General features: G+C 51.2%; 1 protein-coding gene across 1 annotated transcript; it reads left to right on the forward strand.

Moving 5' to 3' along the window:
• Positions 1-3,032: 3,032 nt before the first annotated feature.
• Positions 3,033-21,871, forward strand: VIL1 (villin 1; the record flags this gene model as incomplete). Its single annotated transcript, XM_080669418.1, has 19 exons — positions 3,033-3,107; positions 3,436-3,510; positions 4,521-4,717; positions 6,199-6,307; positions 6,472-6,582; positions 8,111-8,313; positions 8,423-8,501; positions 8,715-8,813; positions 9,485-9,638; positions 10,179-10,279; positions 10,368-10,505; positions 11,118-11,276; positions 12,248-12,427; positions 12,936-13,081; positions 13,754-13,898; positions 14,309-14,497; positions 15,881-15,949; positions 17,042-17,182; positions 21,751-21,871. The coding sequence occupies 19 exons, from the start codon at positions 3,033-3,035 to the stop codon at positions 21,862-21,864; spliced, it is 2,484 nt and encodes an 827-aa protein (XP_080525544.1). The 3' UTR covers positions 21,865-21,871.
• Between the last annotated feature and the right edge of the window lie 1,330 nt (positions 21,872-23,201).

The following is a 23,201-nucleotide window of genomic DNA, read 5'->3' on the forward strand; positions in this document are numbered from 1 at the left end:
GGAGGCTGGGGGGCTGGGGTGAGACCATCCCTCTGTTGTTATGGGCCTGGGGAAGCAAAAAGGTGTCCTTGTTTCGGGAACAGCCACATCTCTGTCCAGCTCGGACTGCATAACTGAGGACTAAGAGCTGTGACAGCATCCCAGGCTCTCTGGGGCCCGAACTCTGAAGACAACAGGGCAGCAGAGAAGAAAAGAAAGATGGGACCTGGCCAGACAGGAAACCTAACTCCCTCCAAGGCCCCCAAAACGTCAGTCCCCTTCCATTCCACAGTTCAGTCTTTCAGCTATTTGCTAAGCACCTACTATGTGCTAGGATATGGGGCTGCACAGACAAACATGTCTAGGTTCTTGGCCTAAAGGACCTCAGGTTTACAAACAGGTCGTTTCATCACCATGTGGTCCGGGGGGACAAGACAGCCATAGGTCCGGATGCTTTGGGGCCCCAGACAAGGGGCCCTAAACTAGCCTGAGGATTCTGAGAAAGTCTCCTGGGAGAAATGAGACCTAAATTAAGTCCAGAAGAACATTTAAGTATTAGCCAAGTGAAGAAAGGTGGGGAGGGCTATCAGTAAAGGGGACAGCAGGAGCAAGGACAGGGAGGGGAGGGTGAGAAGCAGCATTGGGGGGGGGGGCGCTCTCTAAGCCACCCTCTCTATAACCCACTTGCCCACCCCTGGCCATGAGGAGGCTCCCCCTTACCTGTCCAGGCTGCTGGAGGTTCCCAATCCTTATTTCTCTCTTGGGAGCTTTTTCAAGTCCTGCTTACCTGAAGCTCCTCTCTGATGGGCAAGAAGTGCCTCCTCGTGCCTACCCTCTATTCCTCTTGCTGTTCACTCCTAGAATCAGAGCATGTCCCTGGTGGGACTTCAGAGATCATCTAATTGACCCCCCCAACCTAGATGAAGAACAGGGCCCATGTTCATACAGCTAGTGTCAAAGAATCTGCCTTGGAGAAAAGGGGATGTCGACAAAGGTGGTGATTGACATAAGACAAACATTCTCTTCCTTTGCACCCAAATTGGTTCTACTGAGCCAGGAGTCCTGGGAGCCTTGGGTCCCTGTGGGTTGAACTCATGGAGGGAACCAGGGCCAGCAGGGACATCAGGCAGGACCCATGCACAAGCTCTGTGCTGGCTATTGGCAGGTGGCCCTGATCTGCTGGAGGGGAGCTGGGCCGGGAGACCTTGCCCCAAACTCCAGAGTGCCAGGGTGAGGGGTCACCACTCAGGACTCAGAAGAGGGAGTTTCTGAGCAGTAAAAGGCCAGGTCATTGTCCCAAGAGGTGACTCAGAGTCAAGGTGCAGAGATTAGATAGAGTCCAGGCTGTCATTTCGAGGCTGGACCTGTGGGGCACCCTGATCTTTCATTCATTACGGGTCAGTTTGAGGAGCGCTCATGGAGGGTAACTCTGTGCCAGGCTGGGTGATAGGCTTGGTGGGGAGGGGCAGAAAACCAGGAACGAGGACAACTGGGGACCAGGTCCTCCGCCCTGGTTCATATCAGAACCACTTGGGAGTTTTGAAAGCACCCATGCTTGGGCCCTACTCCACCTAATTAAATCAGGATGCCTGGGAAGTGGCTTGCCCACAGGAGAGTCAGTATGATTTAAAAGCTCCCCAAGTGATTCTGATGAGCAGCTGCAGTGGAGAACACAGTTACAAGTCAAAACCAAAAGTGTCATAAACAATACCATGAAAGAGCTTGGGGAGGGGAGGTTTCTCCCAGCTGAGCAAGTGGAGGGTGGTTCACAGTGAAGAGTTCACTCTGTCATTCATTCATTCATTCATTCATTCATTCATTCATTCATCCATTCATTCATCCATCCCCTCAGCCACCTACCCACCCATCTACCTATCCACCCACCCACCCACCCACCCAGCAAAGTGCTGAACTGTGCTACATGGGGAGGGAGGATTCAGTACTGAAGAAATAAACTTGACCCCACCCTTGTGGAGTCTACATCTTGTGGGCCAGGAGAACAGTGATTGCGGGGTGTTTGGGGGCAGCTGGGAAGGAACAGGAAACTGCCGCATACACTTTTTTATTGTAAAACACACAACATAAGACTGGCCATTTTAACCACCTCAAAGCATACAATTTGGTGGTATTCAGCACATTCACAACATTGCACAGCCATCACCTTCTATCTAACTCCAGAATTTTTCAACATCCCAATTGGAAACTCCATACTCAATAGCAGTGATTCCCAATTTTCCACTCCCCACAGCCCCTGAAAACCATACTATCTCTATGGATTTGCCTAGTCTGAGTATTTCATATAAATGGAGTCATATCATACAAGCCTTTTGTGTCTGGCTTCTTTCTCTAAACATAATGTATTCAAGGTTCATCTATATTATAACATGTACCGTACTTTTTGTGATAAATAATACTCCATTGTGGGAATATGCAACCTTTTGTTTATCCATTCACCTGCTGATGAACATTTGGGATGTTTCTACTTTGGGGCTATTGTGAAAAAGACTTCTATGAACTTCACGTACAAGCATTTGTTTGAACACCTGTTTTGTCAATTCTTTTGGGTGCATACACTTTTCAGCCCTTGTTATTCTTTCCTTTCTTTAAAACACACACACACACACACACACACACACAACTCTATGATTATTAAAAACCAATCTTTGATGAAAATTTTCAAAAAGAAAAATTGTTTGGGGCTAGAAGGGCCTTGAGTGATAGGCTAAGAAGTGGAGGCTTTATTCAGAAAGTGATAGGGAGTCAGGTGTTTGAGGAAGAGAGTAACAAGATTAGAAATGGGTTTCAGGAAAAAAAAAAAAAAAAAAAAGAAAAGAAATGGGTCTGGGCCCTCAGCCAATCAGGGCCCAGAGTAGGGAGCCAAGCCTTATCTTCCCCCCCACCCCCCCGCCGCCCACCCCCCTCCCTCAGGTCCCTGGCCTCCTGGCACCTTTGGGAGCTCTCAAGGCTGGGCTGGAAGAGCAGCACCTGAACTCCAAGCGCTCCCAGCTCCTCAGTCCTTCCTCTCACACTTCTTCCCCCTTAGGCTCATCACCATGACCAAACTGAGCGCCCAAGTCAAAGGCTCCCTCAACATCACCACCCCTGGGGTGAAAATATGGAGGATTGAGGTGAGGTCTGCCTGCGTGTGGGGTGGGGTGGGGAAGAGGACTGAGGGAAGAAAAGGCTGGGGATTATGCTTACTGTCCTCCAATCCTTCCCTGCTGGGTGGGAGCCCCTGGTGCCAGTCTCCAAGTGCTCCCTCCCCTATCCTTGGGCATTGATCTCTTCCCCTTCTCCTTTACCTCCTCCCCTCCTCATATCCCTTCTCCTCATCAGCTTTGTCATGCCCTCCTCCTTCTAGCTCTCTGCCTCTCCCAACTCCTGTGCTTAAGGGTAGAGGAAGCCTGGGTCCTGAGTGGTCCAGGGCAGCCCCTCTGACCTCCCTTCTCTCCCCAGGCCATGCAGATGGTGCCTGTTCCTCCCAACACCTTTGGTAGCTTCTTTGATGGTGACTGCTATATACTCCTCGCTGTGAGTAGGGGCGGGTGGGGGAGAGGGCTGAACAGAAAGCAAAGCCCTCTGTTGGGTCAGGGAGGAAGCCTGAGGCTCGGGCAGTGGCAAGAGCTGGCCTCGCTTCAGCCCCAGACCGTTCTCACCAGGTGTGCCATGTGCCCGGCTTAGTGGCAGCTCTGTAGGCTCAGAGCTGTAAGAGGTTCTTCCAGCCCTTGGGCCACTGAGCTCCCAGCTGAGGTGACCTTCTGTGGATTCATAGTTTCGGGGACCTTCTGAGCTAGTGGAATGTCACCCAAATTGAGTCCACATTTCCAAAATTCACAACCGTCTTCATATCACCTTCTTGGTTTTGGCCACATCCTGCTACTACCTGTACTATTAATGCATTTATATTGTTTCTCAAAACTTTTTTAAAAATGTTTTTTTTTTATTCAGAGAGAGGGAGAGGGATAGAGAGATAGAAACATCGATGAGAGAAGAACATCATTGATCAGCTGCCTCCTGCACACCCCCTACTGGGGATCAAGCCTGCAACCTGGGCATGTGCCCTGACCAGCAGCCTCTTGGTTCCTTGGGTCGTTGCTCAACTGCTGAGCCACACCAACCGGGCATATAACACACTTTAAAAAATTAAATACATTTATTTAAAAATATAGCTCTATGTCATCACCGAAGTGGAAAGCAGTGTCCCATGTCCCAAACAGAAAGTAGCTATAAAATATTTACATAGTAATTTCATATATACATTTGCTTGTATATCACCTAATCACCCATGGACCTCTGCTGGTCCACGCACAGCACTTGGGGAAATGCTGCTATAGTCCAGCTCAGTTATTTCCAAGAGGAGGTGAGCAAGGCCCAGAGGGGAAGCTGCTTGCCCCTTGTCTCAGAGGAAGAGCTGGAGCCACAACCCAGGGCTCATCTGTGGCCCAGGCTGCATGGGCATGGGACCCCATGCAAAGCAGGGAGGAGGGAGAGCGCTGTGGGAGCCCAAGATCTCAGGCACATTGGATATCCCCTCTCCCTAGATCCACAAGACGGGCAGCAACCTGTCCTATGACATCCACTACTGGATTGGCCAGGCCTCGTCCCAGGATGAGCAAGGGGCGGCTGCCATCTACACCACGCAGATGGACGACTTCCTGAAGGGCCGGGCTGTGCAGCACCGAGAGGTCCAGGGCAATGAGAGCGAGGCTTTCCGTGGCTACTTCAAGAAGGGCCTTGTGTATGGAGGGGCGCGCTGCAGGCTGGGGAGTGGGACCAGGGCAGGGGAAGCACACCTGAGGCTGGGGGACAGAGCTGGAGCTGGGAAGGGAGCCTGAGGCTGTGGGGGAGCCCATGAGGGTGATATGTTTTTTCCACTCCCCCACCCCCACTTATGCTGCTGCCTTGTCCTTGGTCTTCATCCTTCTAAGTGCTGTCTTTGGCTGCCCAAATGCCATTCTGAAATTCTGTAACTCCATGTACCATGAATGTTTGTAAACCAACCTTCAGGGTATCACATCAAGTCTCCCCTCTAACCAACTGGCAAATGACTGCTCCTTTCTCTAAAACAGGCCTTTTACACTAAAAGCTCACATTCCAGTCTCTGGACTTTTCCCATAGAAACACATGGTCAGGAACCAAGTTGTTACTGGTCTGTAGTTATAGGCCAGGAGCTCTCCAGTTAGCCATAGTCCCCACTCCTCCCTTTTGTCTTGCTGCTCCCCTTCTTCCCACACTTACAGCAGCACTCACTCATTTGAGCTGGCACTTCTTTTATAAAAAAAATACATTTTTATTGATTTCAGGGAAAGGGAGATAGAAACATTAATGATGAGAGAGAATCATTGATTGGCTGCCACCTGCATGCCCCCTAATTCGAGCCCATAACCTGGGCATGTGTCCTTGACTGGAATCGAACCTGGACCCTTTACTTTGCAGGCTGACGCTCTATCTACTGAGCCAAACCAGCTAGGGCTGAGTTGGCACCTCTTCTGTCTTAGTCTGCTTAGGCTGCCATAGCAAAACAGAAAATACAAAAAAATAAAAAAATAGACTGAATGGCTTAAACAACATAAATTAATTTCCTCACAGTTCTGGAGGTTGGCAAGTTCAAGATCAAGGTGCCAGCTGATTCGGTTGCTGGTGAGAGCTCTCCTGCTGGCTTGCAGATGGCCACCTTCTCACTGTGTCTTCACCTGGTGAAGAGAACGAAACTCTCTGATGTCTCTTTTTATAAGGGCACTAACCCCAAGACGTCATCTAAACCTCCTCTAAATCTATTACCTCACAACAGTCCCATCTCCAGTACCATCCCACTGGGGGTTTGGGCTTCAGCATATGAGGTTGGGAGGGGACACAGTTCAGTCCACGGAATCTACCCTCTTAGCCTTCTCTTCAGCCCCTGCCCTCAGAGTCCTGTACTGTCCTTCCACATTGCCATGCACCTGTCTTTGAAGGACTCCAGCAGGGGAGAGTCTAAGGTGGAATGAAGCGGTCTAGGGAGCAAACTTCCAGGAGGCACTCACTGCCAGGGTCATGCAAATGCGGGCAATGCACGGATCTTACACGTGCATGACCCTGAGAGTGAATGTCTCCTTAAAGTTTGCACCTGAGGTGCCTCATGCATTCATTTAGCCCCAGCCCTCAGATGACCCTGCTGTAGCCAGACATCCTGTCATACTTCCAGCCCACTCTCTGGGATCAGCTCACCTCTCTTCTCAGGATCCGGAAAGGGGGCGTGGCTTCCGGCATGAAGCACGTGGAGACCAACTCGAGCGAGGTCCAGCGGTTGCTGCATGTGAAGGGCAAGAGGAACGTGGTGGCCGGAGAGGTGGGCATCAACCAGAGCCCTAGGGCATAGCCTTCTGTCCCCCTCCCAGTTCGGGTGAAGGGCAGAGGCCGAAGAAGGGTGAGGGTCTGGAAGGCGATGGGGAAGAAATGATGGATGACGGAAGGGGTCTGAGTGGGGCCTACACCTCCCCCATGGCTCTCCAGGTGGAGATGTCCTGGAAGAGTTTCAACCGTGGGGATGTTTTCCTCCTGGACCTCGGGAAGCTTATCATCCAGTGGAACGGGCCAGAGAGTAACCACATGGAAAGACTCAGGGTAAACCTACCCATGCATCACCCCTCCCCCAAGCCCGACCTTGTCCCCACCTGCCCTGCACACCAGCACCCAGCCTCCCCCAGACTTCTGCTGCCCAGCTGCCTCCATTTCCCCAGGCCTTCTTCCCAGGGGTGGTGTTTGAAGGTGGATCTGAGTCTCCATGTCTTTGGGGACAGGTATGCATGTTGGAGTTGGCATGTGTGCACCTGTGGCGAATCCCCTGAGATTTAATGGGTGCCTGTTGTGTGGCACATCCTGCCAAGCGTTTGGGACACAGTGATGAATGAAAGGGGCAGAGCCCTGCCCTGGCTTTGGCCTCCAGCTGAGCATCCAATGGAGGATGGACATGAATGGAATAATGGAGAAGTGAAGGGTGGGGTGTACAGCTGGGAATTCTGGGAAAGCTCCTGGGATTTGATGAGGGTGGGGAGGAGAAGGCCCTCAGGCAGGAGAGAAATTGCTGGGGTTGGGGGGCTGCCTGAGCAGTGAGAGCATGAGACGGGGGTGTTCAGGGAGCTTGGAGAGGAGGCGAGCTTGTCTCATAGGGGCGTGTTATGTGGTCAAAAGGCTGTGTAAGAGGGTTGGGATTTGTTCTCAGTGTCAAGGAGGCTGTTGAAGGCCACCTGACTTCTGAGTGACAAAGGGGATGAAAGGGCTACGGGGCCCAGGGAGCCCTCTGTCCATCAGGTGAGGAGTAGGGCAGGTGCCCTGGCTCCTTGGCCTGGGAAGGTGGAATCCACTAGACTTGTGTGTTGCATGGGGGTGAAGAGAGAGAGGGGTGAGGCAGAACTCACACTGTGCTTGAGCAATTACCAGTATAGGGCTGGACGGAGTCACATTTCCTGAGATGGGAAAGATCAGGGAGCAACAGATTTGGGAAGAAAATCCAGAGTTCAGTTTGGACATCTTAAAATGGGACTCTTATGGAAGTTGGATAAATAAGGTGAGAGCAGAGAGCTGAGCTGGAGATAGAAATGTGGGATGGTTGAGATCGCCTTGGAGGGAGAGAGAGTAGCCTGGGACTCAATGCCCGTAACTGAACAGTAGATGTTGGGCTGAGGAGGGTGAGCCAGAGTGTGTGTGTGTGTGTGTGTGTGTGTGTGTGAGAACATGTGGACTGTTCACCCTGGTGTATGTGTGTCTATGTGTGAGGACAGGAGAAACTGTGCTGTCTGGGTGTGTGGGTTTGTGCATATGTGTGTGTGCACATGTAAAGCTATGTGTGTATATGACTGTGTGTGTGTGCACATGTGTTTGAGCATGCTATGGGGCAAAGAGACTGAGTACTGTGATCTTCAGAGCTCAGCTTTTGTCCAAAATTGTGAAGTAAAATCACAAATTTCAAACAATGTGAAAAGTGAAGGCGAACAATGTCCACCTGAAACACCCTTCTCCCAGCGGGTTCTTACCTGGTTTCTCCTCCAAGGAGAAAAGTAGGAGGTGCCTCACCCCTCAGGGCTGCTGCAGGGCAGGCTGTGGCTTGGTCCTGTCCCTGCCAGCTTCCATGGGTCACCGGGCTTCTCTGCAGGGCATGACCTTGGCCAAGGAGATCCGGGACCAGGAGAGGGGTGGGCGGACCTACGTGGCCGTGGTGGACGGGGAGAACGAGAAGGCGTCCCCGCAGCTGATGGAGGTCATGAACCATGTGCTGGGCAAGCGCAGGGAGCTGAAGGCAGCAGTGCCTGACACAGTGGTGGAGCCTGCGCTCAAGGCCGCCCTCAAGTTGTACCAGTGAGTGCCCCGCTGGGCTCCTCCCGGATGGTGGGGGACTTCCTAAGGGGGCAGAGTGCTGGCTGAGGGGGTGAGCCCCCCTGGTTTATGCCGTACCATTGTCCCGCAGTGTGTCCGACACGGAGGGAAAGCTGGTGGTCAGAGAAGTCGCCACGCGGCCACTCACGCAAGACCTGCTCAAGCACGAGGTGAGAGGGCTGGACACCACCCCCACCCCCCGCCCTGGCTCCCAAGCTTCCTCAAGCCAAGCAGTGTGGGGGGTGGGTTAGGGTGGGGGCAGGGGGTTGGAAGTAGGGGGGCCCAGGTGGGTGTGGGAGGGAGACTTTCTGTGCCAGCAGTTCCCCAGCCCAGCACTGCGCACCATCAGGCCCTCATTCTGGGTCTCTGTCTCCCACCTTTAGGACTGTTACATCCTGGACCAGGGCGGCCTGAAGATCTACGTGTGGAAGGGGAAGAAGGCCAATGCCCAGGAGAGGAAAGGAGCCATAAGCCAGGCCCTGGTGGGCACTGGGTCGGGAAGAGAATTGTAGGGAGAGGGGAGAGAAACAGAGTCCACCAGGGAGGGGGAAGAGGGTCAGACTGGAGCACAGAGGCCAGGGGAAGCTCTGGGCCTGACCCCACTGGGGTCTGAGGGTCTGCTCTAGAGCCATCTTGAGGGTTCTCTGCACACCAGGGAGCTGAGCACCAGGCAACATGGGGGTCTCCTGAGGATGTGGGCTCCTACCTCAAGCTAAGTTCAGAAAAGGGAGGAAGAAAAATGGAGGCCGCCCTTCCCACAGAGAAGATGGGGTCAGCATGGGGCAGGGCCAAGTCAGAGTTTGGGGTCATTGTTGGGCTGGAGTCAGTCACCCTGACTGACTTGGGGTCAGTGTAGGGTTGAGGATTGGATTCAGGTTGACAATGGGGCTGACGGCCGGGGTTAAAATTGAAGTGGGGTCAAATTTGGTCTCAGAGTTGGCCTTGGGGTGGGGGTCAGAGGTAGGTTTGGGATGGTGTCAAGTTTAGGGTCTGGTTTGGACCTGAAGTTGGGGCCAGAGCAGGGTCAGCATTGGGACTAGGGTTGGATTCCGGTTTGGGCTTGGGACCAGGGGTAAGAACCAGGCTTAGGCTTGTACCCAGGGGTTGGGGGTTAGGAGTGGGACACAGCCCCAGCCTCCCCATCTCTCCCCAGAACTTCATCAAAGCCAAGAAGTACCCCCCGAGCACGCAGGTGGAGGTGCAGAATGATGGGGCCGAGTCTGCCGTCTTCCAGCAGCTCTTCCAGAAGTGGACAGTGCCCAGCCGTACCTCAGGCCTGGGCAAAACCCACACTGTGGGCTCCGTGGGTGAGGGCTGGGCAAGGCAGGGTGGCTGGAGCCGGGAGTGGGGCCAGGAGAGCACTCAGATCTGCCTCCTGCACTCCTTCCGGGCTACCCCTCCTCTGTGTGCACTTTTACCCTGGTCTGTGCTCCCCAGCTGGTGTGGGGACATGAGGGCATATGGATACACTCAAGAGTTGTCACAAACGGGAGCTGAGAATGACCTGCCTCTCATTTGGAATGGGCTTGGGTCTCCCTGGAAACCAAGTAGCTCAGTCTCTCACCAGATAATATTGATTGAGGGCAAGCTCAGTGCCAGGCACCTGGGGGAGGATAAAAGGGTAATCCCTCTCCTGGCTCCCCTGGGGTGCCCTGGTGAAGCATGAATCTTAGGGACAAGGAGATACGGTTCTGTATTATAACTCTGCCATGTGTAACCTTGGGTAAGCTACTGAATCTCTCTGGTCTTGGTTTCATCATCTCTAAAATGGGTCTAAGGATTATAACTACCCCTCAAGGCTGTTGTGAGGACCCAGGGGACCTCATCTATGATTCCCTTCACTCCAGCCAAGGTGGAACAGGTGAAGTTCGATGCCACGTCCATGCATGTCCAACCTCAGGTGGCTGCCCAGCAGAGGATGGTAGATGACGGGAGTGGGGAGGTGCAGGTATGATGAGGGGAGGGAGGCCTTGCCTGGGTGAGAGGGGTTGGTGGAGCCTGTACCAGACCTCACACTCGCCTGGTACTGGCCCCAGGTGTGGCGCATTGAGAACCTAGAGCTGGTGCCTGTGGAGTCCAAGTGGCTGGGCCACTTCTATGGGGGCGACTGCTACCTGCTGCTCTACACCTACCTCATCGGAGAGAAGCCGCACTACCTGCTCTACATCTGGCAGGTCAGGCCCGCCCACTCTTCCAGAACATGGCCAGCTCAGCTCCTACCCCACTATACCCTTGCCAAGTGGCCATCCACTTTGTGTGGAATACTCCTGGTGATAGGGAGCTCACCTCTTTTCCATCTTGGGACTGCTTTGGCTGTGAGATCCCCTGATACTGAGAACCCCCATTCACAACACCCTTTTCTCATTTGTTTTTTTTTCCCTTTTGAGTCTCCCTTCTCGTTTTCATGACCTCTTGCATTTTCCCTTCACCTGCTTTGTGGGTTTCTGTGTCCAGATGTGAGGAAGCAGGGAGGTGCTGGGGGTGAGTGATGTGGTAGCCATGGTGTTTCCCAGAGAAAGGTACAGCGAGGAAGAGAGCAAGTTTGGGGTTAAGGCTGGGGTTTCAGGTGGGTCAGGTTGGGCTGGGGCTGGGAAAGGGTTGGGTATAGGGCTGGGATCAGAACTGAAATCAGGGGCAGGTTGGGTTGGCTGTGGCAAGGTGAGGTTAGATGGGGAAGACAGTTGGGTTTGGGGCTAGAATTGGTGATGGAGTTGTCGCTGAGGCCAGGAGTGGGGTCAGATTCAGGACTTGACCTCATCCCACCCCTTCCCTTCTGCTCATCCCAGGGCAGCCAGGCCAGCCAGGATGAAATCACAGCCTCAGCCTATCAAGCCGTCATACTGGATCAGAAGTACAACAATGAACCGGTCCAGATCCGAGTCCCGATGGGCAAGGAGCCACCTCATCTCATGTCCATCTTCAAGGGACAAATGGTGGTCTACCAGGTGTGGCTGTTGGACTGAGGCAGGGTGGGCATCCAGGAGATGGGGGCGGGGCTGTGGGTGAGGCCTATTCTCCACAGGAGAGGACTGTTGAGGCTCCATTACTGATGTAGAAACACCACTCAGTGCTTTAAAAATCCATGTGATGAGCACGTAGTATGTGCAAGCACTGTTTCTCTCTACACCTCAACTCTTCAGATCCTTTTTCTTATATGAAAAAGGAAGTTATTCTGGCTAGATTTACCTAAACCATGGACTTGTTCAAATGCATTGGTGCCTTCCAACATAATGAAACAGACAGCTTTGCATTCATTTAAGCAACAATCTGTTTACTGAGAACCTACTAAGTACATAGCCCTCTGCAAAGCGCCAAGTGGGGAGAATGCTTGCTCATACTATTTACCATCTTGTTGGGAGAGCAGTGAGCTAACAGCCTGTGGCACCATGTGGTTAAATGCCAGGAATACACGTTGAATTCAAAGGGGAATGTGAATACAGTGATCTGGGAATAGGCATGGAGTTCCTAGTGGAAAGGGGGTTTGAAAAAAGTCTTGACATTGGAGTCAGCCGAAGAGCTCAGCAGAGGTGTGATGAGGGCATGCAGGGCAGGGGCCACAGCAAGGAAGGAGGCCTGGAGGAAGGGTCTGTGGGGAACAGTGAGGAGCCTGGCCAAGGTAAACTGGAAGGTTTGGAGAGAGCAGAGTGAAGGCAGTTTGTACCCTCATCATGCGGGGCCTTCAAAGGCCCATCTGAAGGGCTGGCTTCTAGTCTATAAACAGTGGGGAGCCACTGCAGGTTTTTGAGCAGGGATGTGCCATGACCAAATGTTTCAGAAAGATTAATTTGATGTATCAGCGGACCCGGAGGGGCAGGCAGGCCCTACCCCAACATCTCTTCCTCCCTGGTTTTCTGTGTCCCTCTAATGCCCCCTCATCGTTACTAAGATACTTCTGCTTTCTCCTCACACCCTCCAGGGAGGCACCTCCCGGACTAAGAACCCAGAGCCCGTGCCCGCCACACGGCTCTTTCAGGTCCGAGGAACCAGCACCAATAACACTAAGGCTTTTGAGGTCCCAGCCCGGGCCACCTCCCTCAACTCCAATGATGTCTTCATCCTCAAGACCCAGTCCTGCTGCTACCTGTGGTGTGGGAAGGTGTGTGCAGGCCCCCAGCCTCAGAGCACACCAGGCACAGGGTGGGAGCCTCTGGTTGAATAGGCCCAGCTGCCTCTAGCCCCGACCCCTCCTCCACAGCTCTGGGTCTGGCATGCTCAGATTCCCTGCCTCTGTCTGAGTCAGTCTCTCATTGTGTGTCTCTGGCCACTCCTGTCTATCCCAGTATTGGTCTGTCTTTATATCTTAGGCTCTCTCTCACTATCCCTGTGCCTGTCACTCCTTCTCCAACTACCTCTGTAATGAGGACTCTCAGCCTCTTATAGTCCTTCTCCTGCCTTGTGAGTGAAGCTTCTATTGCCTCCTCCGTCATTCTTTGGAGTGTCGAGGACAGAGAATGGGAGACCTGTCCCTGCATCGGCCATGTGCTTGGGGTCCTGATCCAAGAGAGCCCTCGCAGTTCCGGAGCTCAGTGAATGTGGTGGAAGGGTGGGGGTCAGCATGGCACCAGAAATGGTCTCCCCAGTACATCCAGCCTCCCTTTTCCCAGGGCTGCAGCGGAGACGAGCGGGAGATGGCCAAGATGGTTGCTGACACCATCTCCCGGACAGAGAAGCAAGTGGTGGTGGAAGGGCAGGAGCCAGCCAACTTCTGGGTGGCCCTGGGTGGGAAGGCGCCCTATGCCAACACCAAGAGGTAAGTAACTATGGGGTCCCTCTGCCTCCAGCAGGCATGGATTGAGGACCTCGTGTGCCAGGCCCCCAGGGCCACAAGATGAGTCAGGAGCGTCAACACTCTCAGAACCTCTTAGACACAGTGGCTATAGCTGTGCTCGCACCATGGTCTGCCTGGGGCCTGGTGGGGTGTTTCCCTGGTAAAGAGAGGTCACAGCCAGAGGAGGCAGCTCAAAGGGCTATAGGTTTGCCCTTTGGGAAGAAGATGTCAGAGCCCACCCAGTTCCTGCCCTTGGGGTTGACATGGGCGGGACCCAAATGCTGAGGAGTACCAGCTGTAAACCCTCTTTCAAATGGTTTTTCTGAAGAAGATCCATGAACCCCAGTTCAAAAGTAAAAGGTCATTTACTGGAGTAGCAGCAGGAGGGATAGAAGGAAGGTATCAGAAAGAACATCCTAACAGGACTAGAGAAGAGCCACTGGAATGCATGTCCTAGAAAATCAGTGGGGATTTCTCCCGTGGAGCCATCTCAGACTTGTGGGAAGAGGGGGGACCTTTTGTGTGACCAGAGGAGAGAGCATTTTCCTAGGATGTGGGCTTTCCCTGTCGGAGTCCCTCCCTCAGAGTTCTGTGTCCTTGATTCTCCTTTCCCACACCTTCCTCCTGCCAACACAATCTCTCTCCATCCGGCAGACTGCAGGAGGAAAACATGGTCTTCACCCCCCGGCTCTTTGAATGTTCCAACCAGACTGGGCGCTTTCTGGCCACAGAAATCCCCGACTTCACTCAGGATGACTTGGAAGAGGATGATGTGTTTCTGCTCGATGTCTGGGACCAGGTAGGACTGAAGCCTGGCCAAGAAACAGTGGCTTTAGGTATAGGGAAGATCTGACGTTTCCTTGGCTCCCATATATGTTCTTCCTGGGAGCAGTGTCAGGAACACAGGAGCATAAGAAAGAAGAAGGCGGCCTGGAGGGGCTGCTGTGTGGGATGTCTTTTCCCAAATCCAATTTATTTCATGTGGCAGAGCAGTGTTTTTGAGGGGCTTAGGCTCTGAAGTCACATATTTGCAGAATATCCAAGTAGAGAGCATCTGTCCAACCTCCTCATTGCCCAGATGCAAAGTCAAGGCCAGATGTGCCTGTTCAAGGTCAGGCTCCTCTGTTGGACAGCTGAACCTGGGTGAACCGAGGCAGAGCCTGTGGGCCAGGGCGACAGGGCAGACTGACAGAGCTCCGGTTCTCACAGGTCTTCTTCTGGATCGGGAAGCATGCCAATGAGGACGAGAAGAAAGCCGCTGCCACTACAGTGCAGGAATACCTCAAGACCCACCCCAGTGGCCGGGACCCTGATACCCCCATCATTGTGGTGAAGCAGGGACACGAGCCCCCGACCTTCACGGGCTGGTTCCTGGCATGGGATCCCTTCAAATGGAGTGTGAGTGGTCCAGCCCACCCTGGTCCTTACAGTCCAGCACATCCTTCTCCGGGTGGCTCCTCATGGTGCATCCTGAGAGCAGGGTGATAGATGACATGTGATATATTCATGAAGAGTTTAGAATGAAAAGTAAGGCTGTAGTGAGGTTATGAAGCCCCCTGGTGAGGGTGAGGGTGAGGGAAGGAAACTCAGGCTGATGACATTCCATTGCTTGTACACTAGTTTTAGTTCAAAGCTGTTATACATTATTAGTAAGAGTTGTACTGGCTACTTAAATTAACTCAGATGAAACAAAATTAAAGATTCAATTTCTCACTGGCCACACTTTAAGTGCTCAATAGCCACATGTGGCTTGGCTTAGTGGCTATGACATTGGATAGCACAGGAAGAGAACATTTCCATCGTCACAGAAAGTTCTATGGGACAGCACTGGTGGGTCCTCATGCCAGATGAAAGGAAATGTCAGTTCTAAAGTTCAGACAGATGTCCTCGTGGCACTGAATTCTAAGCAAAATGGGTCACACACGTGGTCCTTCCTGAGAGGCAGTGACTCAGACTTCCACCAGATTTTCCTAAACTGGCCACAGAGAGAAGCAGAAGGCAGGTCCTCAGATGGAACCCCAGCCAAGGTTTCTGCAGGAAGGAGGAAGGCAGTTAGAATGAGTGCTGGCCTGGTGACTTTGGGTGTGCTAAACTGGCACAGCAGATGATCTTTGATTAATTTCCTCAAATACATTTTAAAAAATTCAGTGGCTGAGTTTAGTTTTGAGGATGGAGTCAAGCAAATCTCAAGGTTGCAAATTCAGGTGCCAGAACTTCTTAAATTCACATCATCAGTGTCCCAAATCAACAACTCTGGCCGTCTTTCCTCACCTCAAGTCTGTGCTGGCTTCGCTCTCAGACTTCATTCATTCATTCATTCATTCATTCAGCATAACGGAAGCTCATGTGTCATGGTTGGTGCAGGTCTTGAGGATATGGAGATGGGACTCCTCATGGAGCCTTGGTCTCTTCTATTCTCTTTACTCCTTTGTGGCACGGTTCCCTCCAGGCTCTCAGAAGAGCCTCCCAGTTTTCCAGGACCCTTGAGTCCTTCAGCACCTACACAGTGTAGGCAGGGTTCTTAAGGCATTGAAGGGCTGCTCTGAGGCCAGGGAAAGATGATACACCTCCATCCCCAAGTTGGGCCTTTTCTGACCTTCAGTGCCGATCCTCATCATCCCACCTTCTTTTTCAGGGACCCTCCTCCAACCCCGCCTAGCTCCCTCTTCCCTTTCTCAGCCCCAGGCTGTAGGCAAGCCTTCTTTCAACTCTTGAAGGAAAATGGTCTTTTGTCCCCTCTGCTGAGAGCCAGGCCTAATTTATTACTTGTTTTATATACAGAACGCCAAATCCTATGAGGACCTGAAAGCGGAGCTTGGCAACTCTGGGGACTGGGGCTGGATCACTGCTGTGAGTATGGGGCAGGTGGCTGGGCCCTGCAGTGGGCATCTGATCATGATCAAACCTGTGGGGGCTAAGAAAGCTCCAGAGAAGATGCCAGTGTCCTGTGTTTTCCTTCCCACCGTTTCCTCCCACACCTCATGGAAGTTCTTCCTGCTGTTTCACTTCATTGTCTCTAGCTGTTTTGTCTTCTCCATTCCCTAGTGAAATGATTCTCACATTTTGTCATGCACAAGAGGATGGGTGATGGGGAACTGGGGGTAAGGGAAGCATAATAAGCTACAGATTCGAAGGTCTCTCACTCCCAAAGATTATGCTTTATGAAATTGTGTTGAGACCCAGGAATATGTGTTTTTCAATAGGGTCCAGGGAATGTGAAGCAGTTAGCTCATAGATGACACTTGGAGAAATGATTTCTCTACTATAGTCACCCTTGGGATCCCCTCTACAGGTAGAATAATGCAACTCCTATCTTTCACCTAGTTACAGAAATATATGTAGCCTGGAGGTCTGGGACATGGAAATGTGAAAGCAAAACCTTTCCTTTAGGAAGTTCACAGGCTTGCAGGTGAAACAAAGCCAATGAGACTGGCAGAAATGTGTCCAGAACAAGGGAGTGATTTCCCAAGCTCACCAGTATAATCAGCCGATAACATATATGGCTCCTCAGCCCCACCACAGGCTGAGAACCTGGTGGCGTTCATTAACCCTTCTTACTAGATTGATGGTACAGGCAGGAAAGTATGGATAGGTCAAGGCTATGTGACTTTACAGATGACAAGTTCACAACAGATAAGAGGGTCATAAATGTCTAAGATAGACCTCAGACATCTGGGGGAAGCCATGGAGACGTTCATATGCCATAGAATGAAAGAGTCATCTTTAACCACTGGCTTTGGTTGGATACAAACCACCAAGTTTGGCTTACAAGTGTGTATATGTGTATGTGTATGTGTATATGTGGGTGGGCCGGTGGAAATGGGGTCATGGAAGGCATCTTGGAGGAGGTGCCCTAGGATCAATGTTGACTTCAGAGAGAAAGGCAGCTTGGGAGGTAGCCGCAAACCAGCTGAAGTAACAGTGTTTCCTTTTCTCCTCTAGGAGATCACAAACCCTAAACCGGATGTGTTCAATGCTAACAGCAACCTCAATTCTGGGCCTCTACCTGTCTTTCCTCTGGAGCAGTTGGTGAACAAGCCAGTGGAGGAGCTCCCTAAGGGTGTGGACCCCAGCAGGAAGGAGGTGGGTCAGACTTGAGGAGGAAGAGCTGAGACCTGTCCATTCGTTGGACACTAATTAACCCTGCAGATGACCAGATGCTGGGGACGACCTGGTGAACAAAACACACCTGGTCTCTGCCCTCATGTGAAGTTACATCTCAGTGTGGGGAGAGGAAGAAGCCTGATCACACTATTATTTAATCTCAGTGAAGATAAGTGCCATGAAGAGTATTATAAAAGGAACCTGGGTTAGTCAGAGAAGATTTCCTTCTGAAAGGTGAACAGGAATTATCCAGGCAGAATGGGTTATTCCTGGAGAAGGGAACAGCATGCACGAAGCCCAGAGGCAGGGAATAAGCACAGGGTGGAGCAAAATGCCAGAGTGGTGACAGTGTGAGCACTGGGGTGGGGCAACTGGCCGGAGGGTCAGAGGTTGAACTGAGCAGTGCCTTTTGTGCCATGTTAGCGACGGTGGTGTCATCCTAAAAGTGGAAGGGAGCTGCCCAGATGGCATGGCTCAGAAGTTAAGCATTGACCTATGAACCAAGAGGTCACAGTTTCCCAGTCAGGACACATGCCCAGGTTGCAGGCTTGATCCCCAGTGTGTGGCGTGCAGGAGGAAGCTGATCAATGATTCCCTCAGCGTTGATGTTTCTCTCTCTCACTCTCTCTCTCTTTCTTCCTCTCTGAAATCAATAAAAATATATTTTTTTAAAAAAGTGGAAGGGAGACATCATGGTTGAAGCAGGCAGATGGCAGTCAGGTTTTTACTTTTAAAAGACCACTGTGGCAGCTTAGTGAAGAATGCATTGGAAAGTGGCAACAGCAGCAGCCGGAAGTTAAGCTGAGAGGCAGATGGTAGCTTAGCATAATAGGTGGCGGTGGGGAAGGTGATAGGAAGGAGATTTAGAGAAATTATAGGAGATAAAATTAATGATACTTGGTAAGTACTGGATAAAGGCTGTGAGAAAGAGGGGGAAATTGTGTCATTCTCTGAGATAAAGAATAAAAACAAAAAAACCCCTGAGTCAGACTGAGCTAGGAGGGTGATCATGAGTTCAGTGAAGCCATGTGGTTTGAGACACTTGGGAGACATCCGGGTTGAAATACGTGTCTGTGGGCAGGCAATTCAGAGGCGCGCCGGGGCAGACCCAGCTGTTAGCTGCATGGATCCCCTGGGGGAAGAGTTTGGCAAGAACTTGTTAAAAACACATTTCTAATATTCATTCCCACTTCATGAAGATCCAAAATAGATTTCAAATCTAGCTTGATGGGGTGCTGAGAGGAAAAAAAATTATTCTGCGTTTAGCAAACCATAAAGAAGTCCTTACAAATGAATTAGGACATCCACTGAAGAGAGATACCTGATTTCTCCAAGAATATCCAAGTCTGTTAGTGGTTTGAGCCCGATATATGTGGAAGTGTATTGTTTCCAGAGCATTTACATCCTGCCCTTCACCTTGGAGACCATTTTCATGCATTCTCTCCCAGATAAGCCCATCTGTGTCTTCACTATAATACTGGGGTGATCACAATATATTATTCCTAATAATAGTATTATAAATATTATTCGCCCAGCCTCTAGTGCATAAAAAGTGCTCTGTAAATGTAAGCTGTGATCATTGCTCTTCTACTCCTAAAAACACTCAGGTCCAGAACAGGGAAGTGACTTGCCTAATGTGATATAACTACTTAGTAGCAAAGACAGACCAAGAACCAGGTCTTCTGAGTCCCACTGTTACCATCATATCAGGTGGCATGAAGAAAGGATTTCTAAAGGGAAGGGCAGCCAGTGTTACTGAACCAAGTGATTGACAGGAGGCTAAATGGATTGCTAATTTTGAATGAAGCACATGGAACCAACACAACCCTAACGGAGTAGAAGCAGTCTAAGAAGTCTTTGAGCCTTTTAAAGAAATCAGTTGTCTATTGCTGATTTTTATCATGGGAGTAGCATACATTCTTGTGGGAGAGCTGTGGGTGCAATGTGGAGTGGAGAGGGTGGGAGAGGTCTTCAGACCTCTGGCTGCTCCAAATTCAAAAGTGGAGCCAGTGACAGTGAACAGTAGGATGGTGGGTCTGACTGCAGGCAATAGTAAAGAGTGTAATCTAAGTGTTTGAACACCAGTGAGTAAGCCATAGAGAGGCGGATGTGGGCATGGGTGGAGCCGGCAATCAGCTGGCAGGATAGCAGGGTTCAAGAACAGGACCAGTGGAAAGATACAAGTCCACTGGGATGGGCAGTCTCTGCTATCTAGCCCGAAGGTCAAAGTCCAGAAGTCTCCACCAAGCTGCATAGCCAGCCTGGGTGGGCTAGAGAGGGCACCTGAAGCCACTCACAGGCCGAGGACACTGCAGACAGCTATGAGGGATCTGGTGGGGAGGGAAGCTACAAATAGACTTGGAGTAGGCAGCTCTTCCCTATTCACTGATGCCCAAACCACTCATATTTACTCTCTTCTTCCAAAACAAGGCACTTCACTGCCCTGCCTGTGGGGGTGGGGGTGGGGGGAGTGCTCCAGGAGCCTGGTGGCTGGAGGCAAATCTAATGACAGGTTAGAGAACTGGGGCATCAGAACCACCTAAACTTGAAATCCAGCTGCAGGTGCTTACAAGCTGTTCAGACCAGGGCTCTCTGTGGGAGTCAGCAAAGTGTTCCCAAACCAACTCCCCGTAATGGAAAAGAAACCCACTGCTTTCACTCCACCCTGTTTCCTCCTGGTGCCTGAGGCAGCAAGCAGAGATGAAGGCTGGAGGGTGCTGTTTTATAGCAGCTTTAATTTGGGGTTCTTACTTGAATGTGCCTTGAGGGTATTTAGCTGGCCTTAAACAGTATCACCATCATACCAGCCAGGAGCAAAGATCATGTCAGGCAATCCCCTCCTCTTATGGCTGAAGATACCCAAGGCCTAGAAAGGTGAATCCCAGCTGGAGGGTCACAGTTTGATAAGGAGGTAGATGAATAAAAGACCTCGTTTCCAATGCCCTTTCATATGTAATACTAGAGGTCCGGTGCACAAAATTCATGCGGGTGGGGGGGGGGCCCTCAGCCCAGCCTGCACCCTCTCAAATCTGGGATCCCTCTCACAATCCAGGACTGCTGGCTCCCAACTGCTCGCCTGCCTGCCTTCCTGATTGCCCCTAACCGCTTCTGCCTGCCAGCCTGATCACCCCCTAACCACTCCCCTGCCAGCCTGGTTGATGCTTAACTGCTCCCCGGATGGCCCGATTGCCCCTAACTGCCCTCCTCTGCTGGCCCTGTCACCCCTAACTGCCCTCCCTGCTGGCCTGGTCCCCCCCCACTGCCCTACCCTGCTGGCCTGGTCACCCCTAACTGCCCTCCTCTGCTGGTCCTGTCACCCCTAACTGCCCTCCCTGCTGGCCTGGTCCCCCTCATTGCCCTACCCTGCTGGCCTGGTCACCCCTAACTGCCCTCCTCTGCTGGTCCTGTCACCCCTAACTGCCCTCCCTGCTGGCCTGATCGCCCACAACTGCCCTCCCCTGCAGGCCTGGTTCCCCCCCCCCCATTGCCCTACCCTGCTGGCCTGGTCACCCCTAACTGCCCTCCTCTGCTGGCCCGGTCACCCCTAACTGCCCTCCCTGCGGGCCTGATCGCCCACAACTGCCCTCCCTGCAAACCTGGTTTCCCCCAACTGCCCTCCCCTGCAGGCCTGGGTCCCCCTCAACTGCCCTCCCCTGCAGGCCTGGGTCCCCCTCAACTGTCCTCCACTGCAGGCCTGGTCCCCCCCAACTGCTCTCCCCTGCAGTCCTGGTACCCCCACAACTGCCCTCCCCTGCTGACCTGGTCTCCCCCAACTGCCCTCCTCTGCCAGCCTGGTCACCCCCAACTGCCCTCCTCTGATGGGCTGGTCACCCCTAACTGCCCACAACTGCCCTCCCCTGCAGGCCATCTTGTGGCAGCCATCTTGAACCACTGGGGGTGGCCATCTTGTGTCTTGGAGTGATGGTCAATTTGCATATTGCTCTTTTATTAGATAGGATTATCATCTCCATAAAAGCATTAAAAAGAAGTTAAAATGGGCCTTTAAGAAATTTTTCCCATTAAGGAAATGTTTTCGAGAGGTAGAAACATCTATGAGAGAAACATCCATTGGCTGCCTCCTGTGTGCTCCCCACTGGGAATTGAGCCCGAAATCCGAAATCCCAGCATGTGCCCTGACAGGGATTCAAACCAGCGAACTCTTGGTTCATGGGAAGATGCTCAACCAAATGAGCCACAGCAGCTAGCGAGAAATTTCTCCCATTTTACAGAGAGGAAAACTAAGACCTGGAAAGAGAAGCAACTCTTTAACCAAGCTAAGTAATGTCCTGCTTATTTCAGGGCTAGTGTGAACTTGACCGTGTCAAAAGAAAAGGAGCTCAATCTATCTCATGTTTGTTAGCGTCCTTTTTATTAGGCTCCCAATTCAGGGATCCAATTTCTTGAATTTACCCGCCTCCTCATCCCTTTCCCAGTCCTCCTAACATTGTGTTTTTGCTCTTCATTTGATTTCTATACCACACCTGTATGACTCATGGAAGCAAACCCTGGGAAAGAGTGTGACCTTTGCCTTCTGGTCCCTGTTCTAGGAGCACCTGTCCCTTGAGGATTTCACCAAAGCCTTGGGGATGACTCCAGTTGCCTTCTCTGCCTTGCCTCTATGGAAACAACAAAACCTTAAGAAAGCCAATGGACTATTTTAAGAGTAGTTGCGGTTGCAAAGCAGTTTTGTTTTGTTATTACTGGTATTAATCCTTTACTAATTGAGAAATTTTACTTGTACCTGTGAGCAGCAGTCTGTGGCAATGCTTCTGTTTACTAACCTATTCCTCCAAAAAGATGATGCCTCCAGAAGGAGGCTGTGGTCCCAATTTCAGCTCTCAAGAAGGTGGTTGCCATATGATTTCACTCATACGTGGAAATAAAACTGAAACTCATAGACACAAACAACAGTATTTGGGTTACCAGAGAGGAAGGGGGTAGGGTACTAAGGGGTAAAAAGAACCAAATATATGGTGATGGAAGATGATTTGACTTTGGGTGGTGGGCACACAGTGCAATATACAGATCATGTATCATAGAAATGCGCACTTGAAACCTATATAATCTTATTAACCAGTGTCACCCCAATAAACTTAATTAAAAAAATGAAGAAACGAACCCAATTTCAGATTATAAAGGTATCTGTACCTACATGCTAATTGGGATGTTTACACACAGAGAGGGCACAAAGAAATCAGCAACTCTCAATTCCCCTCCTTGCTTTAAAGAAATTGAATCAAATGTTATAATCATGGGCTCTGGAGTGAGTGCCATCACTCCGTTTTCTAACCATGTAAATATGTTTTTTTCAATTACAGTTCACATTCAGTATTATATTGGTTTCGGGTGTACATCATTGTGGTTAGACATTTATATAATTTACAAAGTGATCCCCTGATAAATCTAGTACCCACCTGGCACCACCCATAGTCATTGCCACCTTTTATTTTAATTAAAAACAATAAAAAAAAAAGGTGGTTGCATTATTTCTGTCCTGGGGGTATTGCACCACTTTAACCATACTGTTCTAGAGCTGCCCCTTCTTAGAAGAGGACCCAACACTCCAGGGAACACTTATTCTGGAGTCCTCTGTAGGCTTTTCTTTATCAATGGCAGGTGGGCTGAAGCATTTTTGATTTACACTTTTCCCAGAGTAACAGTTTTTCCTTTTCACATATGCCTTCCTCTGGTGATAAGTTAAAGGGGATCCCTTCTTTGAAGGAGTTCAATGGCCTAGGACAGTGGTCAGCAAACCGTGGCTCGCAAGCTGCGGTTTGCCGCTCTGTGGACTAATGAGTTTGCCGACCACTGTCATGTACTACCCTTTACCTCTTTGCACACAATATGCCACAATTGCCTAATCCTCACAGCTTCCAACTACACGGTAACATTTAGTCTAGTCCAGTGGTCGGCAAACTCATTAGTCAACAGAGCGGCAAACGGCGGCTCGCGAGCCGCATGTGGCTCGCGAGCCGCGGTTTGCCGACCACTGGCCTAG

This window comes from Plecotus auritus, assembly GCF_963455305.1.
Source record: "Plecotus auritus genome assembly, chromosome: 5".
NCBI lineage: Eukaryota > Metazoa > Chordata > Mammalia > Chiroptera > Vespertilionidae > Plecotus > Plecotus auritus.